This window comes from Solanum dulcamara, chromosome 1 (genome assembly GCF_947179165.1).
Source record: "Solanum dulcamara chromosome 1, daSolDulc1.2, whole genome shotgun sequence".
NCBI lineage: Eukaryota > Viridiplantae > Streptophyta > Magnoliopsida > Solanales > Solanaceae > Solanum > Solanum dulcamara.
Window position 1 is genome coordinate 33,149,087 of NC_077237.1, and position 23,676 is coordinate 33,172,762.

General features: G+C 40.7%; 1 protein-coding gene across 2 annotated transcripts in view; it reads left to right on the forward strand.

The window, feature by feature from the left end:
* The first annotated feature begins 18,233 nt into the window (after nucleotides 1-18,233).
* Nucleotides 18,234-23,676, forward strand: part of LOC129903621 (uncharacterized) — a 35,408-nt gene continuing 29,965 nt past the window's right edge. Inside the window, exons 1-3 of one of the 2 annotated variants that reach the window (XM_055979174.1) lie at nucleotides 18,234-18,368; nucleotides 18,572-18,845; nucleotides 19,606-19,682. In XM_055979174.1, coding sequence (XP_055835149.1) covers nucleotides 18,572-18,845; nucleotides 19,606-19,682 — 351 coding nt within the window. In that variant the 5' untranslated portion in view covers nucleotides 18,234-18,368. The remainder of the gene's footprint in view (nucleotides 18,369-18,571; nucleotides 18,846-19,605; nucleotides 19,683-23,676) is intronic. The other variant, XM_055979178.1, reaches the window with a different exon arrangement.

Genomic DNA, 23,676 nt, shown 5'->3' on the forward strand with positions numbered 1-23,676 from the left:
CAAATTTAAAGGAGAAACCTTACCTTACCCGAAATTAGCCAAAACTAGCCAAAATCGCACCTCGAAAACCTCTTTAGCGCGCGGAAACTGTGTGGACTGGTTGCTGTCCGTTTTGGCTGCACCAAGCTGTAATTTTATACTTCTAATAACTCCATATTATTTTGGTATACACTGAATAATTAATTTACGGAAAGAAATCGGAACGTACCAATTTTTTTTCCTCCTAGCCATTGCGATTTTCTCTCTTGTTCTAGGGTTTGTTTTCTGATTTTTACTGCAGTTTTAAGACCCAAAACTGAAGTATAGTCATAATATACATACATATATGTGGTCCTAAGGGGTGACATATGTCATCCCCTAAGGGGTACATATGTCCAGCCCCTATTGGCCCACTGTGCCCATGCAAGCAAGGTGGGGCTGCCACGTGGTAGTGTGGCCCACCTCCCCCAAGCAAGTGGGTCACCTACTTGACCAAAAGCAGGTGGGTCACCTGCTTTCTTGAGGTGCTGCCACATGTCACCCCCTTATTGGCTGCCACGTGTCGTCTTTTCCCCTTCCTCGTGGGTTTGTAATCTCGTCCTATTTTAAGAGCCTATGTAATCCATGCTACGCAAGCTTGGTATGTACTCAAATAGATTACGTATATAAGGCCTCTAAATTAGTGGCCTATGTAGGTAATTCAAGTCCTACGACTCACTACTCGGCCTCCAATTCCTTCCGGATTCTTGTGACTCTATTTCCAACCTTCTCTACTATGGGGTATCACATTTTCCCTTGTTTAGAATCGTTTGATAGTGTCGTAGCTTATTCGGCTCTCATGATAGTATCTCAGGAACTTAAGAGACATTCCAAGTTTAAAAGTGTGGGTTGTAACATCCTTCCCCCCTTTAGAACATTCATCCCTAAATATTACATAAAACTTCTCTTAAAAGTTCATACATATTGTAAGGAGATTCCTTTCTATTGCGATAACATATATTTTCATCCATGTAATTAATATACGAGTTCCAAGAGTGGGGGTTATCTGTAGACATCGAGAATAGGTACGAATACATGTATTTCATGTCCTTAATATTGATTATATCTTACTAGTTCTCCCTCGAACCATCTTACATTTTTCCTTAATCGATTCTAAATGTGGCCATCACATTGCTATTACCGACTTTTTTTTTATCAAGTAATCCCTTGATCTTACTCTTAATATGCCAACGTTCATAGGCCGCACAACTATTCTTATGCAATTTGCATGAAATGCGTTCCATTTTAGTCATAATCTTTTCTACTCTTGGCTTACTCTATTCTATATGTGCCATTGCACTAACACGCACTTACAATCTCGTTTTGTCATTCTTGTTTCGTTGCCTTTTTCACTTCCCAAGGGGTCACCCATCCCAGTACTACTATTACACCCCATACTTTGGTACCTTAGAATGCTTCTTAAGCTTCTCAAGTTTCTGGAAAGGCTCTTAAGTTTCTTAAAAATCATTATGTGAGTCGTATAGTTTATAATGCTATCAAATAACTCCAAGGAAAGGAGAACAAAATGCTTTATAATAAGGAAGATTGGAAATAAGGTTATAAAAAATTCGAAAGGTGTTGGAGGCCAAGAAATAAGTCGTAGGACTCGATTGACTCACGTAAACTACCAACTTGGAGGTCTTACGTACTTAAGCTACTCGAGTGCGTGTTGAGACTAAGTAGCAAGAAATACATAGGCTCTTAAAGTGCGACATTACGAACCCACGGAAGAAAAATAAGGAAATGACGCACCTACTTGAAGCAAGTAGGTGACTCACCTACTTGACACATGGCAGCACGTGATAGGTACACATGGCATCACATGAAAGTGACATGTGGCAGCAGGTGACACACCATGGGGTGGACTCCACCTGCCACGTGGTAACCATGGATTGGTTGCATAATTGAGGTGGCTGCCTAAGGGTGTGACACATGTCACCCTTAAGGGATGACATGTGTCACTCTCCAAAAAGATATATATCTATGTATGGATGACTATTAAGTCATTTTTAGCCAAAAACTTGAACAAAAATAGAGAGAAAAACGTGGAGAAGAAAGCAAAGGCAGCCATGATTTGGAGAAACACTAAGTTGGTAATACGAGTATAACTCCTTGTGTAAGGCTTCTTTTTGAGTAATTCAAGATGTTTTGGAAAGCTATTTTGTAGGGATACAACTTTCATTTAGCCACTAAAACCCAGTTTTGCTTTTCTCTGCTCGAAAAAGGGTGATGAAATATGGGGGAGGTGCTGCCCAGATTTTATTTTGGAAATCCTACACGGACAGCTGTGAGTATTTTAGGCATATATTTTTATACAAAATTGTTGTAGGGGTAATTCAAAATTTTTTGCGACCTTGATACACATGTCTATAACTTTCATTGAGGCCACAAATCCTGTTTCCCTCAATTACTCCTCCAAAACTAAGCGACAATATAAGACAGTGGGCTGTCCAGATTTTACGTTTTGGATAGTTTTGGCGAGTTTGACAAGTTTAACATAAGGTAAGGCCTTTCCTTATAAATTGGAGTTTATGGTGTTGTTATAGAGGGTATTGTACATTATGTAAGTGGATGGAAATGTGAAAATATGATAAATATGCTTGACGTCTGAAATAAACCAAATTGGAATCGCTATAGTTAAATTGTAGTCGAAATGAGGCGTTGTGCGTGTGGGGGCTGTTGCAGGTGTGTGATGGTTTGTTGCAGGTCCTAAAGGTATTCTAAAAGAGGTGTGGGAGCTGCTGGTTGCAGCTACATGGTCCTCCGCTTCATACGGTTAAAGGTTTTGCAAAACGGAAACTAGAAACCTTATTTTGGTATCGTCGTTTCGAGTGAGTCGTTTCGAGTTTATGTGGTATAAGATTGATGTGAATTGTATATATATATGCTGCAGGTTATTGTTGTTGGTTGGCTGTAGCTATTATGAGTATAATTGGAATTCGGATAGGGCACATTATAGGGGAGATGCTTCCCGATTTTTGTTAACTCTTTAACTAACTAAGAAACTAGTCGAGAAGGCGAGCAAGGAGATGAGTTCTATAAATATTTGTGTGTAACCTAAGGTGATGAAAAGACTAAGGTTGTTGATACTTGTATTGCTTCCATTTTACTTAGCTTTAAAAGACGACAAGACAAATGGGATAAGAAGTAACCCGTAACAGGTATGTAAAGCTAACATTTCCTTCTTTTGGCATGTTTTGGCATACGTATGTAAGGCTTATACTTTATTTTATTATTTCTTTGGCATAAGTATGTAAATCTTATTCCTTCTCTTAGCATGATTTGACATAATTATATAAAGCTAATCTCCCTTTTTGGCATGGTTTTTACGAAACAAGTATATGATTTCCATATGATTCCCAGAAGTTTTATTTTGATATAGTCCAATCGGGCTATAGTCGACAGTTATGTAAATAGGGGTCCAGGTCGGACCCCAGTCGTGGCCCACGGGGTTGGGTCGTGATAGCTACTCTCACCCAAGCATGCTTAACTTCAGAGTTTTGACAAAATCTGGTGCATTAGTGCGGGTATGATCGCGTCCATCCCGGGGTCTCATTTGAAATTTAAGCATTCCCATTTATATACGATAGCGTCAGTTGATTTTTTTTTACGCTTATACTTCTCTTGTCCACTTCCCCCCTTTTAGGGTGTACCCATGTCACCCTCTATTTATTTTCAGCTATTCACACATGAATGATTCTACTTCAACATATTTAACGTGCTGCACCATATCTATATTTTCTGTTAAATTATCCCCACGTTAGGTTGCCTTTATAGAAAACCCTAGCAAAACCATAGGGTGCTTTAATATTCATAATATATCATATAAAATCTCATCTAATGGTTGATACTCGAGTAATATCCGTAATGTAGAAGTGCATTCAAAGCCACATTTCATTCATCCTAATCAATAATTAGCTCGTTCTCATAATTTGTTCAAATTCTCCACTCGGGAGCACTTATACTTTGATGATCTGTGTTTCGAGCTTCATCATAACACTAGCCCGATTCTAGTGGATACCACTTATTCTTTTAATAACCTCATAATGCAACAGTTGTTCTGTAAATTGACATTTCCTCTCCTTGTAGGATCTCACTAATCTCCAAAATAGAATCACATATACCCAATACTTATTTATGCCTCATGAGCTTTCATCTTTGTCGTGTGCTTAAGGCTCACTTCTAATCCTGCTTAAACCATATCAACTTCGTTGTAGTAGTGGACTTATCTTGTCACTTTTTATCGTACTATACCTTCAGTTCGTAACTATCTATTTCCCTTGTCGTTCGATACTCATACTTAATTAATCACATTTATCTTGAGTGCCTCCCTTGGTAATCCTTTCACTCCCTCTTGTCTACGTCCATTTGTTTTTGTGTACAAGGCGTTCCATGTTACTCCTATATCCTCTAGAAAACATTAATTTTACATGACCTTCCTCTCTCGTTTTCAAAACATCTCTTGTTTATCTCTATCTGCTCTTAGTATACCTTTCATTTATGGTATTCATCCTGTCTTGTCACTCATTTTCACTTTCGCTACCCTTTGACCTTTTATTCTGAACTCTCCTTATAAAGTTGTGTAAGTCCTTCTTATTCATTCACTATTTGCCCTTCTATTCTTCCTAAATCACCTCGTATCCTTCAATTACTTCTTTACTAGGCTTTCCTTACTCTCATAACGATCTTTGTTATATTCACATAGTATCTTATTCGCATTCAATCCCATAGTATAACACTGTTTAACCTTCTTCACGATTCTTACTATGGGTTACTTACCCTTCTTGGTTAGTCTTATCCTTAATGTCTCACAAGCTGTCTTATTAATACTTCACATCCATCACCATTATTTGTCCCTTGTACTCTCGTCTTTATCATATTGTTACTTCTTTCAACTATAACTCGTCATAGTTTATCCCTATGTATCAATTCAGGCGATGCCTTAATATATCGTCTTATCCAGATCTATCAGTCTTTTCTAAATCATCTTCGTTGGATCAGAAGTCATTTTATCATACCAGTATCGACCTCCTAGTGTCTATTGCCACCAATTTAGCAATTAACTTATTTTTCGGGGTCAGCTGTACTCATAGTTTAATCAAACCTCATCATTGTTATGGGCACGACTTTCCAAGACATACTACAGTCCGATATCTCCTTCTCTTCTTATTTTTAGGGAATATTGGGTAGAGTTTCCTCTGTCTTTCTTACTATCTCAACACCTGCACGCAGAAAATGCCAACAGTGCCTCACAAGGCACGCATGTATATATTCAGATCATATCAGATTGCAGCCACACAAGGTGCACATATATAGTCATATTATATCATCTCGCAGCTACATAGGGCGCCCACAATTAACAGTATAGAAATGGACTTACCTCTTATGTCCACTCGAGCTGCACCTGTTACACTTTCTTGTTTACCTTTCCTTTCACTTTTCAATTGTATATGTCAATCACATTTTAAAACCTTACCTAATATATGCCTTTTGTGCTTTTGCTTACCTGCGTGCTGTGTAACTTTTGATATCGTTAGTTACTTGCTTCTATCGATGTGGTCCTCCTGCTAAAATCACAGGTTAGTATGAGGAATTTTATTCCCTATGACTCGGTTCTATCGCATGATCTTAGATATGAAAGAAAGTAACATCCTAAATGTCCTGTAGCCTCCTGTCTATAGATATGGTGCACAACACACCGATAAACAAGACTCTACTAGACACGGTCTGTAAACATTCCAAGGACGAACTACTCTGATACCACTTCTGTCATGACCCAACCCCATAGGCTGTGACTAGGGTCCGACCTGGACCGCTGTATACGTACCTATCAGCTACACTTAAGTTGAACCGTGTGTGATGTGACACTATACCCAAAAACCTCAATAGTTGAAAACTTTTACATGACATGTAGCCTCTTTCATTCGTATCATATCATGAAAGGGCACGCAAGTCGACGAGGCTGCCATAACATAAAAACATTTACAACCTGTCGTATAGGCACAGTCGAAATAAACTTATGAACAACCCACATATACATATGTCTACAGACCTCTAAGAATAGTAACAGCAATATATGGTGGGATAGGGCCCCCGCCGTACCCCTGGACAATTAAATACATACATATTACATAACTAGTATCAAAAGTTAGGCTCTGAAATAGTGGAGCGCTCCCAATATTGCTGAGTGGAAACCCTAAGCTGGCGGATCTCCAAACTGAACATTTGTACCTGCGGGCATGAAACGCAGCCCCCAAAAGAATGGGGGGTCAGTACGATATATGTACTGAGTATATAAAGCATAACAATACATAAATGAGCTGACAACTGAAGTAGGGATGCAGGAAACAAATATAACAGTTAACGAATTTATCTACCTGCATCTTATGACATGAGGGCATGTATACCTTCCTTACATACCATACCTGGCCCGTTATGGGACTTGGTGCTACAAGTGTGTCACTATATTTCCACATGCAAACCTACAGACTGTATCCGGACCTTCAGTGAGGGACTCAGTGAAGATGTCATTTCATTGTGTATCATGCCCGACCCTTCATGGGATGCGGTGAATAATCGTTTCATTATATATCATGCCCGGCCCTTCATGGGACGCGGTGAATAATCATTTCATCATATATTATGCCCGGCCCTTCATGAGACTCGGTGAATTATCATTTTATCGTTTATCATGCCCAGCCCTTCATGGGACGCGGTGAATTTATCATGGCCGGCCCTTCATGGGACGCGGTAAATTTATCATGATCGGACCTTCATGGGACGCGGTGAGTTTATCATGCCCGGCCCTTCATGGGATGCGGTGAGTTTATCATGCCCGGCCCTTCATGGGATGCGGTGAGTTTATCATGACCGGCCCTTCATGGGATGCAGTGAGTTTATCTTGCCCGGCCCGTCATGGGATGCGGTGAGTTATATATTAACAGCCTGCATGAGTTGAGTAACGAGGAACTATATGCAATTATCTCATCATCTAAGACTTGGTATAACAATCGTCATGGACTATCATTTGAGGATCAAAATGATTACCATCTTATGTATCCTCTAAATGCCATTAGGGGTCATATCGACGGAGTCTCAAGAGTCCTAGACTTTTATTGAGGTAATACCGAATGGCTTATGCAATTAGAGATACTTGTCATTATAGAGTTCTTAGGCACGTGAGCTCATACATTTAATTAGTGTTCATCATATAGGAACTCGAGGGTAGTAGTTCAACTACTTCAAGAACTTTGATATTAAGAAATGAATAGGAGTTATAGTTCATGCTTCTCATGCATCCAATTACTATTTCATGTATAGAAGGCTCAGGGGTGATAGCTCAGCTACCTTAAGCGCCTTAGCATTTAGAAGTGAACATTAGTCAAGAGGCTCTACATATATTACCTTTTATCCTATATAAGCCTTAAAAAGGCAATAGCTCAACTATTACAGAAGTTCTACCATCACGAAGTGGATAAGAATTATGAACTGTACTCGGAGCTTTACGAATGGAATTATTCCCATGTTTCATATACCAATCATTTATAATGTATTTCTAATACATGCCTAGAAGAAAAGAGAGACAGGCTGTACATACTTACGCCAAGAGAAAGCTTTACATACCGCTTACGGTTCTTTATCTCGTTCGTCTCATCGTCCTCTAAACCTAGGTAATATAAAAGCAACATTAATATTAATAACCCTTGGCTTTCCAGCATTTTAGGTTACATATGAGTATTCATAGAACTCAACTCTTCGCTCACCTCCTCGATTAGTTCCTTAACTAGTTAAGGCGTTAACGAAAATCGGACAACACCTCTCCTATAATGTACCCTATTCAAATTCCCAATCACATTCCTAATACCTACAGCCAACCAAAAACATAACAGCAACTCGTATATATAGAAAAATTTTCAACATTATACATTGCAACCTCCGTACGACTCGCTCGAAATTACGTTATCCAAAATAGGGTTTCTAGTTTCTATTTTGCGAAACCTTTAATGGTACGAAGCGTGGAATCGTGTGGATGCAACCAGAATCTCCCACACCTATTTTAGAACACATTTAGACCCTGCAACACAAACCACACAACCAGCAGCAGCCTCCAAACACACCACGCCTCACTTCGACTATAATTTAACTACGACGACTTTAATTTAGATTGTTTCTTTCGCTGAGCATCCCCACGATTTTTTTCATACTTACAGCAGTATAAAAGGTACATAATACACTCCATAACAATCCCATAAAGTCCAAATTTAAAGGAGAAACCTTACCTTATCCAAAATTGGCCAAAACTAGCCAAAATCGCGCCTCGGAAACCTCTTTAGCGCGCTGAAACTGTGTGGACTGGTTATTGTCCATTTTGGCTGCACCAAGCCGTGATTTTATAATTTTAATGCCTCTATATCATCATGGTATATGTTGTATAATTAATTTATGGAACAAAATCGGAACGTAACTATTTTTTTCCTTCTAGCCGTTGGGATTTTCTATCTTGTTCTAGGGTTTGTTTTCTGATTTTTGCTGCAGTTTTAAGACCCAAAGCTGAAGTATAGTCATAATATACATACATATATGTGGTTCCAAGGGGTGACACGTGTCATCCCCTAAGGGGGACATGTATCCAGCCCCTATTGAGCCATCGTGCTCATGCAAGCAAGGTGGGGCTGCCACGTGGTAGTTGGGCCCACCTCCCCCAAGCAGGTGGGTCACCTACTTGACCCCAAACTGGTGGGTCACCTGCTTGCTTGAGGTGCTGCCACGTGTCACCCCCTTATTGGCTGCCACGTATAGTTTTTTCCTTCTCGTAGGTTCGTAGTCTCATCCTATTTTAAGAGCCTATGTAATCCATGCTACGTAAGCTTGGTATGTACTCAAATAGCTTACATATATAAGGCCTCTAATTTAGTAGCTTATGTAGGAAAATCAAGTCCTACGACTCACTACTCGGCCTCCAATTCCTTCCGGATTCTTGTGACTCTATTTCAAACCTTCTCTACTATGGGGTATCACATTCTCCCTTCCTTAGAATTGTTTGATAGTGTCGTAGCGTATCCGGCTCTCATGATAATGTTTCAGGAACTTAAGAGACATTCCAAGTTTAAAAGTGTGGGGTGTAACATTAGTCAACCCAGAAAAAATCACCAAGAACTCATAGTGGCTATACCGAGTCCTAAATATGGTCTTGGGGATATCCGTTGCCCTAATCCTTAGCTGATGATAATCGGACCTCAAGTCAATCTTAGAAAATGTTGTGACATCCTAAAGTGGATCAAATAGGTCATTAATGTGAGGCATGGAGTAACGATTCTTCACCATCACCTTGTTAAGCTACCTGTAGTCAATGCGTATCTGCATAGTCCCGTCCTGTTTCTTCACAAACAAAATGGGAGCACCCCATGACGATACACTATATCGAATGAACCCTTTACCTAAAAAGTCCTTAAGTTTCACACTGAGCTCCTTGAGCTCTGCGGGGGCCATTCGATAAGGTGGAATAGAAATAGGATGGGTGACCAGCTTCAAGTCTATGGCAAAATCAATATCACACTTTGGGAGAAGGCCAGAAAGGTATACGGGAAACACATCTGCAAACTCTTGAACCATAGGAACTGAATCGAATGAATGGCTCTCTATGCTATAATCTTGCACATAGTCCAAGTAAGCTAAACAACTGGAAGCAACCAATCGCTAAGCCTAAATAAAGGAGATAATCCTAGTCCGTGTGCGACTATAATAACCTTGTTAAAACACCAAAGGGATACCAGGCATGGCTAAGGTAACATTCTTAGTATATCAATCATAGACCACATGGTTAGGGGTTAACGAGTCCATGCCCAGAATCATATTAAAGTCTAACATATCTAGCAATATAAGATCATCTCAAGCATCATATCCCTGGATAGTCACTAAGAAAGATTGAAACATATGATGCGATAGTAAGGACTCACCCACTAGGGTTTAAACACACAAAGGCTCTACCAAAGGCTCAAACTCATACCAAATTGGGAAGCATAATAGATGGATACATATGAAAATTAGAACCTCGGATCAAATAAAGCTGAGGTTGGCTAATGGAATAAAAAGAGCATACCTAGGGGCACATCTTTTGATGCCTCAACCTCTACCCTTGCTTGAGCTATATATAAATGGCCCTGGGCACCTCTACTCTATGCGTCTGATCTACTTCTTAACCTCCCTCCTCGAGATCCACTTCTAGCACCCTGTCGGCCGCACCGACGGTCTTGATACTGATCACTGCATCTAATTGGAAGGGGTACAACTGACACTGGTCTAGTTGTAAGAGTAGCTGGTATAACTATCCTATGACGGGGAAATCTCTGGACCAGTGATCAAGCTCACCACATTTATAACAACAAACATTTTTATTTTGCAGCCACGTAACTGTACCAATCACGGTATAATGAGGTTACTACCTGACTAATGTCTAGATAGATTTCAAAATATGCACAATAAAAAGAAAATATTGAGAACTCAATTTAAGCAAAGACACTATAAATGCTTAAGATAATATAAAACAATAACATTTTTAGAGTTCAAATAGAGTAGGTATGAGTTTAAAAGGAATGAACACATCTAACGATGGGGCACATCCATTTTCAGTCATGTGACTGTATCAACCACGGCGTAAGAAGGTTGATATTTGACTAATACATGATTACATTAAAGTTATACACTAAAATAGCAAGATAATTTTGAAACAATTTTTTGTAAAGACACGTCATATGGTTTATTTGAAAAAAATATGAAACTAAACAACTAAAAAAAAATAGTCAACATATCAATAATTTCTTATAGCACAAGACGGTACAAATCTAGCAATTGAATCTAGTGTAATAGAAGATACAAAAATCAAAATGGATCTATACCTAAAGAATAACACCATACACAGTAGAAACACACATAAAATAGAGACAGTATTTTATACACAGTTTATACATACTAATATTTATACAGAAAAGTGTGAAGAATCAACAAAGCAATAAGAAAGAGCTAAGGAAGGAAACAAAAGTTGATTCTTATTACTGTGCATCACTTTATATAGTACATGACGTTAAATTATTTTATTCTCATGTGTCTTCTCAGAGGTTTAATCTATTTTTTTAACTTTTATTTGATATTTTAAGATCACTTTTTTATCAGAGATAAGCATACACACAAATAGTAAAACGTTACCTGATAATTAGGAAATTATTACTGCAACTCTTAAGTTTTGTTACTCGTATTTCTCCCCATTTTAAGGATTAAGATTCAATGAAGTATTCACAAAATTTCTCCTGGGGCCTACTGGTCAACGAAGTGGGTTGAGAACTATTAGGTATCTCGGATTCAAATTTCAAAAGAATCGAAAACACTAGTTGATTTTTTCCCATTTATCATGTCCTTAATGGATAGAGTTTAATGTATCCCATGAAATTAATCAAGGTGAGCTAAATTGGATCGGATATCACGATTGTAAAAAAACTGATTTTAGATGGCCTAATTAGTAAGTTTAAAGGGATGTTATTCTCATTCCATACAAGTATTCAACTCATCATCGCAAATCTTTGTATGTGCATGACCTTACGACCCCTGTTTATGAGATCATCATATCATTCAAGTGGAATGTTTCAACCATCAGTTTATGTTAAAGCTGTTTGATCTTTTCAATTATTACTACATATATTTCTATTTGTCGTAGTAGTTACTTTGGTTTTGGGCTGCAGGTAGTAAATGAGGCTATGGAGTTGAACAAAGAACTAATGTTCAGATTACTATATGGTTCTTTGCACTCTACCAAGTAGTGAATTTCTGAATTCTTCTAACTTGAATAGCATCTCAACTAAATAGACATTTGCTCACTCCTGCTTGTTCCTCCTTCTTGCATATATGTATGTCAATCATTTGTAAGTTGGGGAATAATTGTTATACTCTTAATCCATCATATTTTGTCTGTGCGCTTTAGATAACTCTTACCTAAACTCTTTTTTCTTGGTAGGAGGGAGATAATTTCAATACTAAATCAAGTTATTTGCGAACTTTTACAAGAAGTTTTATTTATAAACAGAGTTTATATACCCTAATATTTATACAGAAAAGTAAGAAGAAACAGCAAAACAACAAAAAAGAGCTAAGGGAGGCAAACAAAACTTGATTTTTATCGATCAAAATTTTGGTAGAACTACCTAGTATAGAAGTTTTGCACTAACAACATTTAAGAGGACTGGGGAAAGAAGCAAATACTAACACACCCAAATGAAACTTAGCCAACGGATACAAAAAATTAAAGAGATAATATTAAAGAGTTTTACCTAGAATGAATACTGGAGAGGGAAGAAGATTTTTGGTGAGCAGGCGGTGAAATGAAAACTTGAAAGATAAAAGTAGATAGTGAAGAATGAGGTATTCGTTCAAGCCAAACCAAAAAGATACTTAACTATAACGAGAATGTAAAAAGACAAACATACCCTCAGATTTAAATGTAAAGCCATGAAGCACACATGAAATGTAGCCTTTTGTTATGACCCGCCACTTGATCTTGAAGAAGGTAGAAGAATCTAGAGTCTTGGAGAGGTTAGTGGAAGACTCTAGATCCTTATAGAAACTTGTAGAGAAGTCTTGAAAGACTTAGAATTCTCTAGAGTGTGTAGAGAATTCTAGAGAGGGACTTCTTTATAAATATGGAGGGACTTGTATAACAATTTTTATTTACACTTGAGCCCCTTAGGAGTAGTATAAATAGAGGGGGCATTCATTTGTAGAAAACCATCAAGCAATCAAGCATTCTTCCAAAGCAATACAAAAGCCTTCTTCATAAAAGCTCTCTTGTCTTTCTTACTATTTAGCATTCCCTTAGCGATCTAGTCTTAAAGGCTTACTTGAGCTTACAAGATCGTGAAAGATTCGTGAGTAAGTTGTCAAGTGCCGCACGGAAGTCTTAGTGGAAGTCTAAGTCCGTGACAATGTGGTATCAGAGCGAGGTTCTACTAAGGGATATGGCAAGTGAGGGAGACATCAACGCCACTACCGCCACCAACGTCAAGCAAGATGTTGGAAGGAAGCACCGCAAGGGAAAGAAAAACTCTAAGAGAAATGAGGAGGTGCCGCTTGAGCCTACACCAAGCGAGGCCCTAACATCCTACTCACCCTCGGCCACTGAGGTGAGTGACGATGAGCGAGGCGAGGAGCCCGTGGACGTCACACCCGGCATGGAGTGGATTGCAAGGGTGGATGCTGCCCTGCAAGCAGTGGAGATATTAGGCAAGCGCTTGAACAAGGTCGACGGCAAGTTCAAGTCTCTAGAGGAGTTCACCCTTGAGGAGAACGACAACATCCGGAAGGAGTTGGAGGTGCGCAAGGCTGCCGAGTACGAGGTGAAGGAGGTGATCACTTCCTTAGAGTGTCGGCTCATGGACGCGCTAAGCACGATGGAGACCATGAAGGCCGAGATAGCAGCACTCAAAGGAGACATAGATGCCGGGAGATGCATGACGTCCAGTGCGGACCGGGAGGCTAAGATTGAGGCTCCCAAGCCACCAATGTTCAAAGGTGCCCGTGATGCACAAGAGGTGGAGAACTTCCTTTGGCACTTGGAGAATTACTTCAAGTGTAACAAAGTGAAGAGCGACGAGACAAGGATCAACACGACCGTGCTATACCTCTCGGAGATGGCCATGTTATGGTGGAAACGCAAGGAGTCCGAGATCGGGAAGGGTCTATGCACCATCAACACCTGGGAGCAGTTCCGGGATGAGTTCAAGAAGGCCTTCTTCCCCAACAATGTCATCTATGAGGCCAAACGCAAGTTTCGGGAGCTAAAGCATACGGGTAGCATACGTGCCTATGTGAAGGAGTTCACTACCCTTACGCTTCAAATCCCCAACCTTACAGATGAAGATATGCTCTTCCACTTCATGGATGGGCTGCAGAGTTGGGCCAAGATGGAGTTGGAGCGCCGTCAAGTCAGCACCATCGATGAGGCCATCACCCAAGCCAAAGCCTTGACGGACTTTAAGCATGACTGGCATGACAGAGGCAAGGGCAAAGAAATAAGGAGTAGTCATGCCAAAGGTGGGGGAGATCGTGGCAAAGGCAAAGAGCAACATCCTCCACCCAAGAGCCATGATTCCAACAAGTCCGACGGTAGGAGGTTCGGGCGACAGGGCTACGCCGAGAGAAAAGAGCAGACCACGAAGGGCAGCGGCTGCTACATATGTGGAGGTCCTCACGGCTATGCTAGGTGTCCGGAGATGAAGAACCTTGGTGCCATACTGCGGGAGCGAAAGGACAAGGAAGTGGACCAAGGACAGGGCTCGGACACGACTCAGCTAGGCATGATCGGGCTATGTGGAGCCATCGCGAAGCAAGCTGAGAAGGCAGGAGACTACTCTGCCCAATATGTTGACATATCCATCAACGGACGACCAGCTCGTGCCATGGTGGATTCTGGAGCAGAAGCCAACATCATGACCAAGACGGCGGCAGCAAGGTTGGGGCTAAGTTATGGGCCAAGCAACTCCCGTGTGCGGAGTCGCTCATGGAGTGGACATCACGTTGGGCAAGTGGCAAGGTAAGACAAGCTTCACTGTCGCCCCCTTAGATATCTTTGATATCATCCTTGGACAGGAGTTCTTCCAACGGTACCACACGATGATCGATCCCTACCTCCAACAACTCTTGGTGATGGAGCGAGAGGGACCCTGCATGGTACCTCTAGTCAAGATGCCAAAGAAGGAAGGACAAGCCCACCTGTCGGCCATGCAGCTTGTGAAGGGCCTAAAGAAAGGGGAGCCGACGTTCGTAGCCACCATTGCGAGCTTGGATGAAGGCAATAGTGCTAAGGAGACATTACCACCTTGCATAGAGAAGGTGCTTGAAGAAAACAAAGACGTGATGCCCGAAGAGTTGCCAAGACACCTACTTCCAAGGCGCGAGGTAGACCACAGGATCGAGCTGGAACCAAGAGCAAGGCCGCCCGCATACCCACCATACCGCATGGCTCCACCCGAGTTAGAGGAGCTGAGGAAGCAGTTAAAGGAGCTCCTCGAGGCCGGTCATATCCGTCCATCCAAGGCACCTTATGGCGCGCCGGTATTGTTTCAGAAGAAGAAGGATGGCTCGTTGCGCCTATGCATAGACTATCGGGCGCTCAATAAGGTGACCGTGAAGAACAAGTATCCCATCCCGCTCATTGCCGACTTGTTTGATAGACTTGGACAAGCCAAGTACTTCACCAAGGTGGATTTAAGGAAAGGCTACTACCAGGTACGCATAGCTGAGGGAGATGAACCGAAGACCACATGTGTAACGAGGTACGGAGCTTACGAGTGGTTGGTGATGCCCTTCGGCCTAACCAACGCACCCGCCACCTTTTGCACATTAATGAAAAAAATCTTCCACCCCTACTTAGATCAGTTCGTGGTAGTCTACTTGGATGACATAGTCATCTATAGCAACACCTTGGATGAGCACGTGGAGCATCTAAAGAAAGTATTCTAAGTCTTGCGCGAGAATGAGCTTTTCATCAAGTGGGAGAAGTGCGAGTTCGCCCAACATGAGGTGCACTTCTTGGGACATGTTATCAGCCAGGGAGAGCTACGGATGGACGAAGTAAAAGTTTGGGCAATCAAAGAGTGGGAGGCGTCCACAAAGGTAACCGAACTTAGATCTTTTCTTGGACTTGCTAACTATTACCGCAGGTTCATAAGCTCCTACTCCGCTAAAGTCGCTCCACTTACTGAGCTATTGAAGAAGAATAGGTCGTGGGTTTGGAGCGAGGAGTGCAAGGAGGCCTTTGAAGACCTCAAGGCTGCCGTGACAGAGGAGCCGGTCCTAGCGTTGCCTGACTTCTCCAAGACATTCGAAGTGCATACGGACGCCTCTGACTATGCCATTGGAGGAGTATTGATGAAGAGAGGCACCCTATCGCCTTCGAGAGCCGCAAGCTGAACGAGACAGAACGGCGGTACACCGTGCAGGAGAAGGAGATGACAGCCATCGTCCATTGCCTACGCACGTGGAGACACTACTTACTTGGCTCCAAGTTCTTAGTCAAGACCGACAACGTGGCCACTAGCTACTTCCAATCACAATAGAAACTCACCCCAAAGCAAGCTAGGTGGCAAGATTTCTTAGCCGAATTTGACTACGAGCTGGAGTACAAGCCGGGCAAAGGCAATGTTGTGGCCGATGCTCTTAGCAGGAAGTTCGAACTAACAGCCATCACCACAGCACATTGTGACATCCAGGATGCAATCAAGGACGGTCTGCAGCATGATCCAGAGGCAAAGCGACTTATGGAGTTAGCCGCCCAAGGCAAGACGAGACGCTTCTGGGTAGAAGATGGACTCCTGCTTACCGCCGGACGAAGGGTCTATGTGTCGAAATTCGGAACTATCAGGCGACGGATCATGAAGGAAAGCCATGACACCTTGTGGGCCGGACACCCAGGGCAGCGTCGCACGAGGGCATTGATTGAGGCGATTTACTACTGGCCACACATGCGGGACGATATTGAATGCTATGTGCAGACTTGTCTTGTATGCCAGCAAGACAAAGTAGAGCAGCGTCAACCAGGAGGACTCTTGGAGCCCCTGCCTGTAGCAGAGCGTCCATGGGAGAGCGTGACCATGGACTTCATCACATGCTTACCGAAGTCCGACGGGTACGGAACGATTATGGTCGTGGTGGACAGGTTTTCCAAGTATGCCAGCTTCATGCCCGCCACGGCAGGTTGCACTGCTAAGGAGGCTGCCAGGCTATTCTTCAAGAATGTGGTGAAGTATTGGGGATTGCCAAGACATATCATCAGCGACAGAGACCCACGCTTCACCGGGAACTTTTGGAGAGAATTGTTCGAAATTCTTGGCACGAAATTACATTTCTCCACTAGTTTTCACCCTCAGACAGACGGCCAGATGGAGCGAGTCAATGCCTTACTGGAGTGCTACTTGAGGCACTTTGTGAGTTCACATCAGAGAGATTGGGCGAGACTACTGGACGTAGCCCAATTCTCTTACAACCTACAGCGGAGTGAGGCCACAGGGCGAATACCATTCGAGCTAGCCACAGGCCAACAGCCACAAACTCCACATTCACTACCGGCCGCGTTCGAGGGCAAGAGTTTGGGGGCCTATCACATGGCCAAGGGCTTTGAGGAGCAGCTCGACACTGCCAAGTCTTATTTGGACAAGGCAGCGAAGAAGATGAAGAAGTTTGCCGACCGCAAGCGTCGTCCCACGGATTACCAAGTTGGAGACATGGTCTTGGTCAAGTTCAACCCCAGGCAATTCAAGGCGTTGTGAGGCATGCATCAAAACTTGGTGCGAAAGTATGAGGGCCCGTTCAGGATCGTTGCCAAGGTTGGCAAGATCTCTTACAGGTTGGAGCTACCACCGCATATTAAGGTTCATCCAGTCTTCCATGCCAGCGTCCTCAAGCCGTACCATGAGGACAAGGATGATCCTAGCCGAGGAGAATCAAGTCGGGCGCCACTCACAATCACCGCCTCCCATGATCGAGACATCGAGGCTATTGTGGACTACCAAGCCAAGCGAAAACAGGGACAACAGGCCACTGCTATGTTCTTAGTCCATTGGAAGGGACAATCTCCGGAGGAGGCCACCTGGGAGAGATATGAAGACCTGTGGCAGTTCAGGGACAAAATCCGGGAGTTCTTGCAGCAGCAGTGCGCCGCGGTCGTCGCCACATCAGGTGGGGGAGAGTGTTATGACCCGCCACTTGATCTTGAAGAAGGTAGAAGAATCTAGAGTCTTGGAGAGGTTAGTGGAAGACTCTAGATCCTTATAGAAACTTGTAGAGAAGTCTTGAAAGACTTATAATTCTCTAGAGTGTGTAGAGAATTCTAGAGATGGACTTCTTTGTAAATATGGAGGGACTTGTATAATAATTTTTATTTACACTTGAGCCCCTTAGGAGTAGTATAAATAGAGGGGGCATTCATTTGTAGAAAACCATCAAGCAATCAAGCATTCTTCCAAAGCAATACAAAAGCCTTCTTCATAAAAGCTCTCTTGTCTTTCTTACTATTTAGCATTCCCTTAGCGATCTAGTCTTAAAGGCTTACTTGAGCTTACAAGATCGTGAAAGATTCGTGAGTAAGTTGTCAAGTGCCGCATGGAAGTCTTAGTGGAAGTGTAAGTCCGTGACACTTTTCTATAATAATAGCTAAGAAAATTTTTCTATAATAATAGCGAAGAAAAATGAAAATAATGTGACGAAACCTGCTGGAAACGCAAGATAAATAAATGCAAGGAGCCGCCATTTCTGCTAGTCAGTAATATTCACAGGCTTCAACTCTCTCTCCAAAACAGTAGTAGATTCTGGTATGCTCATGCTCCATATCTCACACTTCCAACGCATTTACTCTCTATTGTTTTCCTTGTGCTCTCACACATTATTGCGAGGGCTTCATCTTTTAGTTTTCCCCAAAAAAAACCCCCCCCCCCCCCCCCCCCCCTTTTTTTTTTTCTTCTTCTGAAAATCTCCATTTTATGTATTTCGGATTCACTCTATTTCTTTTTTCTAGATGGAAAGTGAGAACCCAGCTCCAAACCCTGTCGCAGATCAGCTTCCAGAGGCAGAATCATTGCCAGATGGTTTCGTCGGGGACAGCTCAACCACTGACCCACTGCCTCCAAAAACACCACAACCTGACCAGGAGGTGACTGATTATAAAGAGGAAAAGTTAATTTATCCCCAGTTAAATGCATATGATGAATGTGACGATACCAATTGTAAAAGTTCACATGCCAATGTGGGAGAGGATCACATTAGAGTGAAATGTCACAACATGGAGGACTGTAAGTATCTTTCTCAGTGGGTTTCTCTTACGCCTCTTTCATTCTTAAATCTCTTATGCCTAGGACTGGGGATTTTATTTCCACGGATACAAGTATTAGTGTCTGGGATTAGGAATTGTTATTTCTGTGTTTACACTTAGATTATCAGTTATTAGAGTGTTACATGAAAAGAATAACTTAGATTATCAGTTATTAGAGTGTTACGTGAAAAGAATAAATCCATTCTGGTTTACATTGACTTTAAAACGGATCATGTTAGTCAAATGAATGGTTATGGGGATGGAAATTTTTTCAGATAAAGGAAAAAAATTACAGAGATTGGAGAATTAAAAGGAAACATTTTGAAATCTTCAAGCAGTTCAAAAGCATTGGAAGCTGTGACCATTTGCTGTTCCGTTTGCTTGAATAATAAAACGCTGGAGCTTCAAAAGCATGTTATGTTTTTCAGAAATTATCCTATGAAATGAGAAATAAACTGACCTTCATATGATCATATTAATGTTAGGTTAAGTGGTAAATTCTAAGTTCCAAAGAGATAACCATTAGAAAAGAAAAATGGCTGATAATATTTTAAATGATGATGTTCATTGCTTCAAAGAAATGTCTGATACAGTTTCTTTTGTGGTCGTATGTCTGAATGGATATAGGCTTGCATGTAGCTCTTTGCTTCTTCATGATGTTTCTACTTGCAGCATTGTTTCATCTTAGGTCATTTCAATCTTAAATCAGCCTACTCTAAGTGATACTTTTGTTCCCGCAGCTGGAGGAGACCCGAGCCAAAATATTTCACCTGTCAAGGAGACATCATTACCAGACAGTGTTGAAAACAAAAAAGTAGTCAGTAAACATCAACATCAATTTCCTTATGTTGTTATATGTGTTTGTTAGCTATCAATTTTCCTGCTTTTTGATCCATTCTAGTCATGTTTCTGCGTAAACACTCTACTTTTCATTTCTCGAATTGGATCCTCTGGTTTTCTACCACATGGAGTAAAATGGCTATTTCTCTTGTTTTGGGATATGTGCACCACCAGTTCTATCCTTTTTTGTGATCACCTTTGTGACAAATTGGTTCTCCTGCTATAGTAATCGTCTTCCCCATATTACAGCTTAATCTTTTGTATGCCTCTTAGTTTCCTATGGTACACCAGTTCCAATAGTTCTTTCTGTCCCACTCTCTACAGGTCCGTTGTTCTTTCTTTTATTTTCGTCATAATCTGCGCCGACAGACTCTGGGAACCACAATTTGATTTACATAGTAACTTAAGCTTAGGTTATGGCAATGAGCGGAAAACCGTGTCAGTAAATTTTTTGATCAGTTAACCATGTTATAAAATTTTATTATGTGATCAACACAAAATGGAAATGAGAGAAAAACCTACTCTTGGCAAAAACCAAAGCATATGAATTAAGGGATGGGTAGTAATGTTTCAGGGAAGTATGTGTTATTTTTTTTGATGAAGTAAAAAGAAATTTCATTGCTGGCTAGGAAGATGACAAAACTTCATCTGCTTAATTACAAAAAAAGACTAAACTAGTACCAGGGAGCTAACAAAGTTCAAAAAGTTCTCAGGGGAGTCTATGGGTGAAAGATTATGCCAACTATATAGATACAAAAGATATCTAGCCTTAAGGGAGTGATTTGGAGTTGATAAACCTTCAAAACATCTGCTGTTCTTTCTAACCATGTGTTGCATCCAAACGCACACGCAAGTGTACGTGGTCGTGCAAGTAATAGAGTGACTCTTTTTAGGAGTCGGTTGTCGAACCCACATGGACTTGTTGATTAACTATATTACTAAATTATACTAAGTCTAACTATTTATTAAAGCGCCTAAAGAGTGCGATTGGTATTTATACGCTAAAAGTTGCAAGAAGTAAATAATGAGATTTACTTACAATGATTGGGAAAATTCCATGGCTGCAGCTTAAGCATGAGTTCAAGCGAAATATTGTTCACTTTAGAATCTGATAGCTTATCAAGCTGTTGATTTACAAGGTTATTATTACGATCATGATCTCTCGACCTCTAATCGCCTACCACAATTGATAATCTACCTACATCGTTGAGCAGGGATAGATTCAACCAATCGTAGAGCATTAAACTGTCATATTGTTTCGTAACCAAATACGGTATACTAGGTATATCTCTATTCTAGATACGAATCACTCTAAATTCTAACCTATAATGAACACGTTCCTTGCATTCCATGTTCTATCCCTCTATTCTTCTCTCGAGTTCAAGAGTAGACAAGAGATGTTGTATTCTAATGATGATCAGGCATTAAAATAGTAAAAACAATAACACAAGAACATATTTAAACCGTAACCAATCTTCATCTAAAGAATGGATATTACACCATCACTCGTAGCCACAGCCCTAGAACAAAGGTTTAGCAGCTAATGATTCCAATAATACTTGTATGGATTGAAGAATTCATACACTAAATAAGGTAATGAAAAGAGGCAAGAGAGAACCCTAAAAAGAACCTCCCAAGTCGTCCAAGAAGTATTCCCCCAAAAATTAGAAAAAGAATAATGAAAATAATAATAGCCGGTCTATTTATAGTGCTGGAAAAAACGCGACCAAAATTCCAGATGCAGGTCCACGACGCAGAGCTGCTGCGTCCATGCATATTTTGCCAATAAGCCTTCTCCGCGACGTGGCTCCATTATAGACTTCACTGGTTCAAAATTTCTTCTTGTGCCAATTTTATCTTCCCAGCTCCGCGACGCGGAGCCATTATGGAGCTGGGTTTCTTCACAATATCCAGGTTCAGTCCTTAGCTTTAGCTCCCGCTTCATCTCTAATTCCATTTTCTCCCTTTTTGTGCTCATTTTACACGGTTTCCAACCTACAAACACCTAATCACATTGGTTAATTTAAAAACATAAATATGACTTAAATACTATCAACAAATGGGATTTGCTCTCAAAATTAGCTCAAAACATGGGTTCCACTTGGCTTTTAGGTGTTTAAATACACCTAAGATCACCATACACACCAAAAGATGCTAGCAGATATCAGCTTCCAGATTGGCTTGATGGCCTTACCAACTCTCCAATTGCACCAGCATTCAAAGGCCTCTTTGGTGCTATGTGGCATTACCCAATTAACACCAAATATAGACAAAAACATACTCCATAAGTCAGCAGCGACTGTACAATGTAAAAAATAGATGGTTGTTGGGTCCTAGCGATTCGGAACACTTCTACTTTACCCTATGAAGAAATAAAGAAGCTATTGCTATTGTTAAAAATACTAGGCTTACTAACAACACAAAGAAAGAGGAAATATTCAAATTTGTTATAGGTTTATCTGGATTTAAATATTGACAAACTTGATTCGCTTTTAGCTTCAGTTGTGGTTCAGTTAAAAACAGAAAATCACCCAATTGGAGAAAATTTCAACTTTTAGATTTCTAGGATCAACAATGTAATAGAGAGTTTATTGTTATATAAATGATATTAAAAGAAACAATGGTAAATAATAAATACAAGGAGAAGGAATGGGAAGAAATGCGAAACTATAGAAGAGAAAAGTCAATAGTAATCATGTGTTTAGTGCAGTACCAGGGGTGTAGAGGTTGCTCGCTGAGTTTTCTAATAAGAAAGAAAAGAACTTAATTTTGTTGGGAAGTACACAGTCGAATTACTCTCAAAAGCTGAAATTGAAGGGAAAAAGAGAAGGGTCATCAAAGTATTATAAGCTCGCAGCAAAGGGTGTAGCCTAGCGGTCAATAAAGTCGAGCATAACCATGAGATCTTAAGTTCAAAATTTCAGCGGAAACAAAAAAACACTCGGCAATTTCTTCACATTGGTGTAAGTATTAGTGAATAGAGTTATTAGGTATCTGTGTTGGTGGCAGGTAGCAAGTATCCAGTGAAATAATTGAGCTGTGCACAAACTTACCTGGACACCACCGTCAAACTAAAAAGTATTGCAAACTCTCACTTTGGTGTTGCTATCAACACATTCCACCAAGAAAAAAAGAAAAGAAAACCAAAGCATGTTTGAATCAAGCTACTACTGCTGCCTTGCTTATATTCGAGTAGAAGAATATCTTCAAAGGAGTAAAAACATTGTAGAATCACTTTGAAGATCCAATATTCTTAAGTGTCTTGCAAGTGCCTTAGACTTGCATCTGAAAGGGAAAAGATGCGGAAGATGGAGGAATGTAGAACATACATACTCCTATCATATTTTTCATAACGTGAACATTCAGACGTATGTTAGGGTTGTTTCTATCAAAGGTAAGAAGGATGTCATGATCATTCCTAAAATCACCGAGGATGTGGGATGGGTTGATATTGCAAATAAAATTAAGAAATTCATTGACAAAGCAAACTCAAATATTATCTGTCGTAGTACTGATCAAAGAATATGTAGCAATTCTCAAGTGAAGGAAATCAAGAGATGGTTCTTGGAGAATGTAGAAATGCTGTCGAAAGAGATGCTATAAATGAGATCTTAGTATACAAATAATCCTTCAAAAATCCAGAGTTCACTACTTACACATGCATAATTAGTGTCACTATAAATAGTAATCATGTCAGCTACTCATATATTACATACTTACTATTTCAATATGTTGCAAGTATCGGTTACTCATGTTATTGCTTGTAACTAACTTTCCATCTTAGTAATTACCATCATGTGGTTTATGTGCTTCAGTTCCACCAACTCCCTGAGCTGGTCTTAAAATGAACTGCAAAATTCCTCCTTTATTAATAGGGTTCACCCATCTAGTCATTTGGCTGGAAATTAGTATGAAGAACAGTCTAGCTTGCCTAGGGTGCTTCTATTCTGCTTTTTCTTTTTCATTTCCCC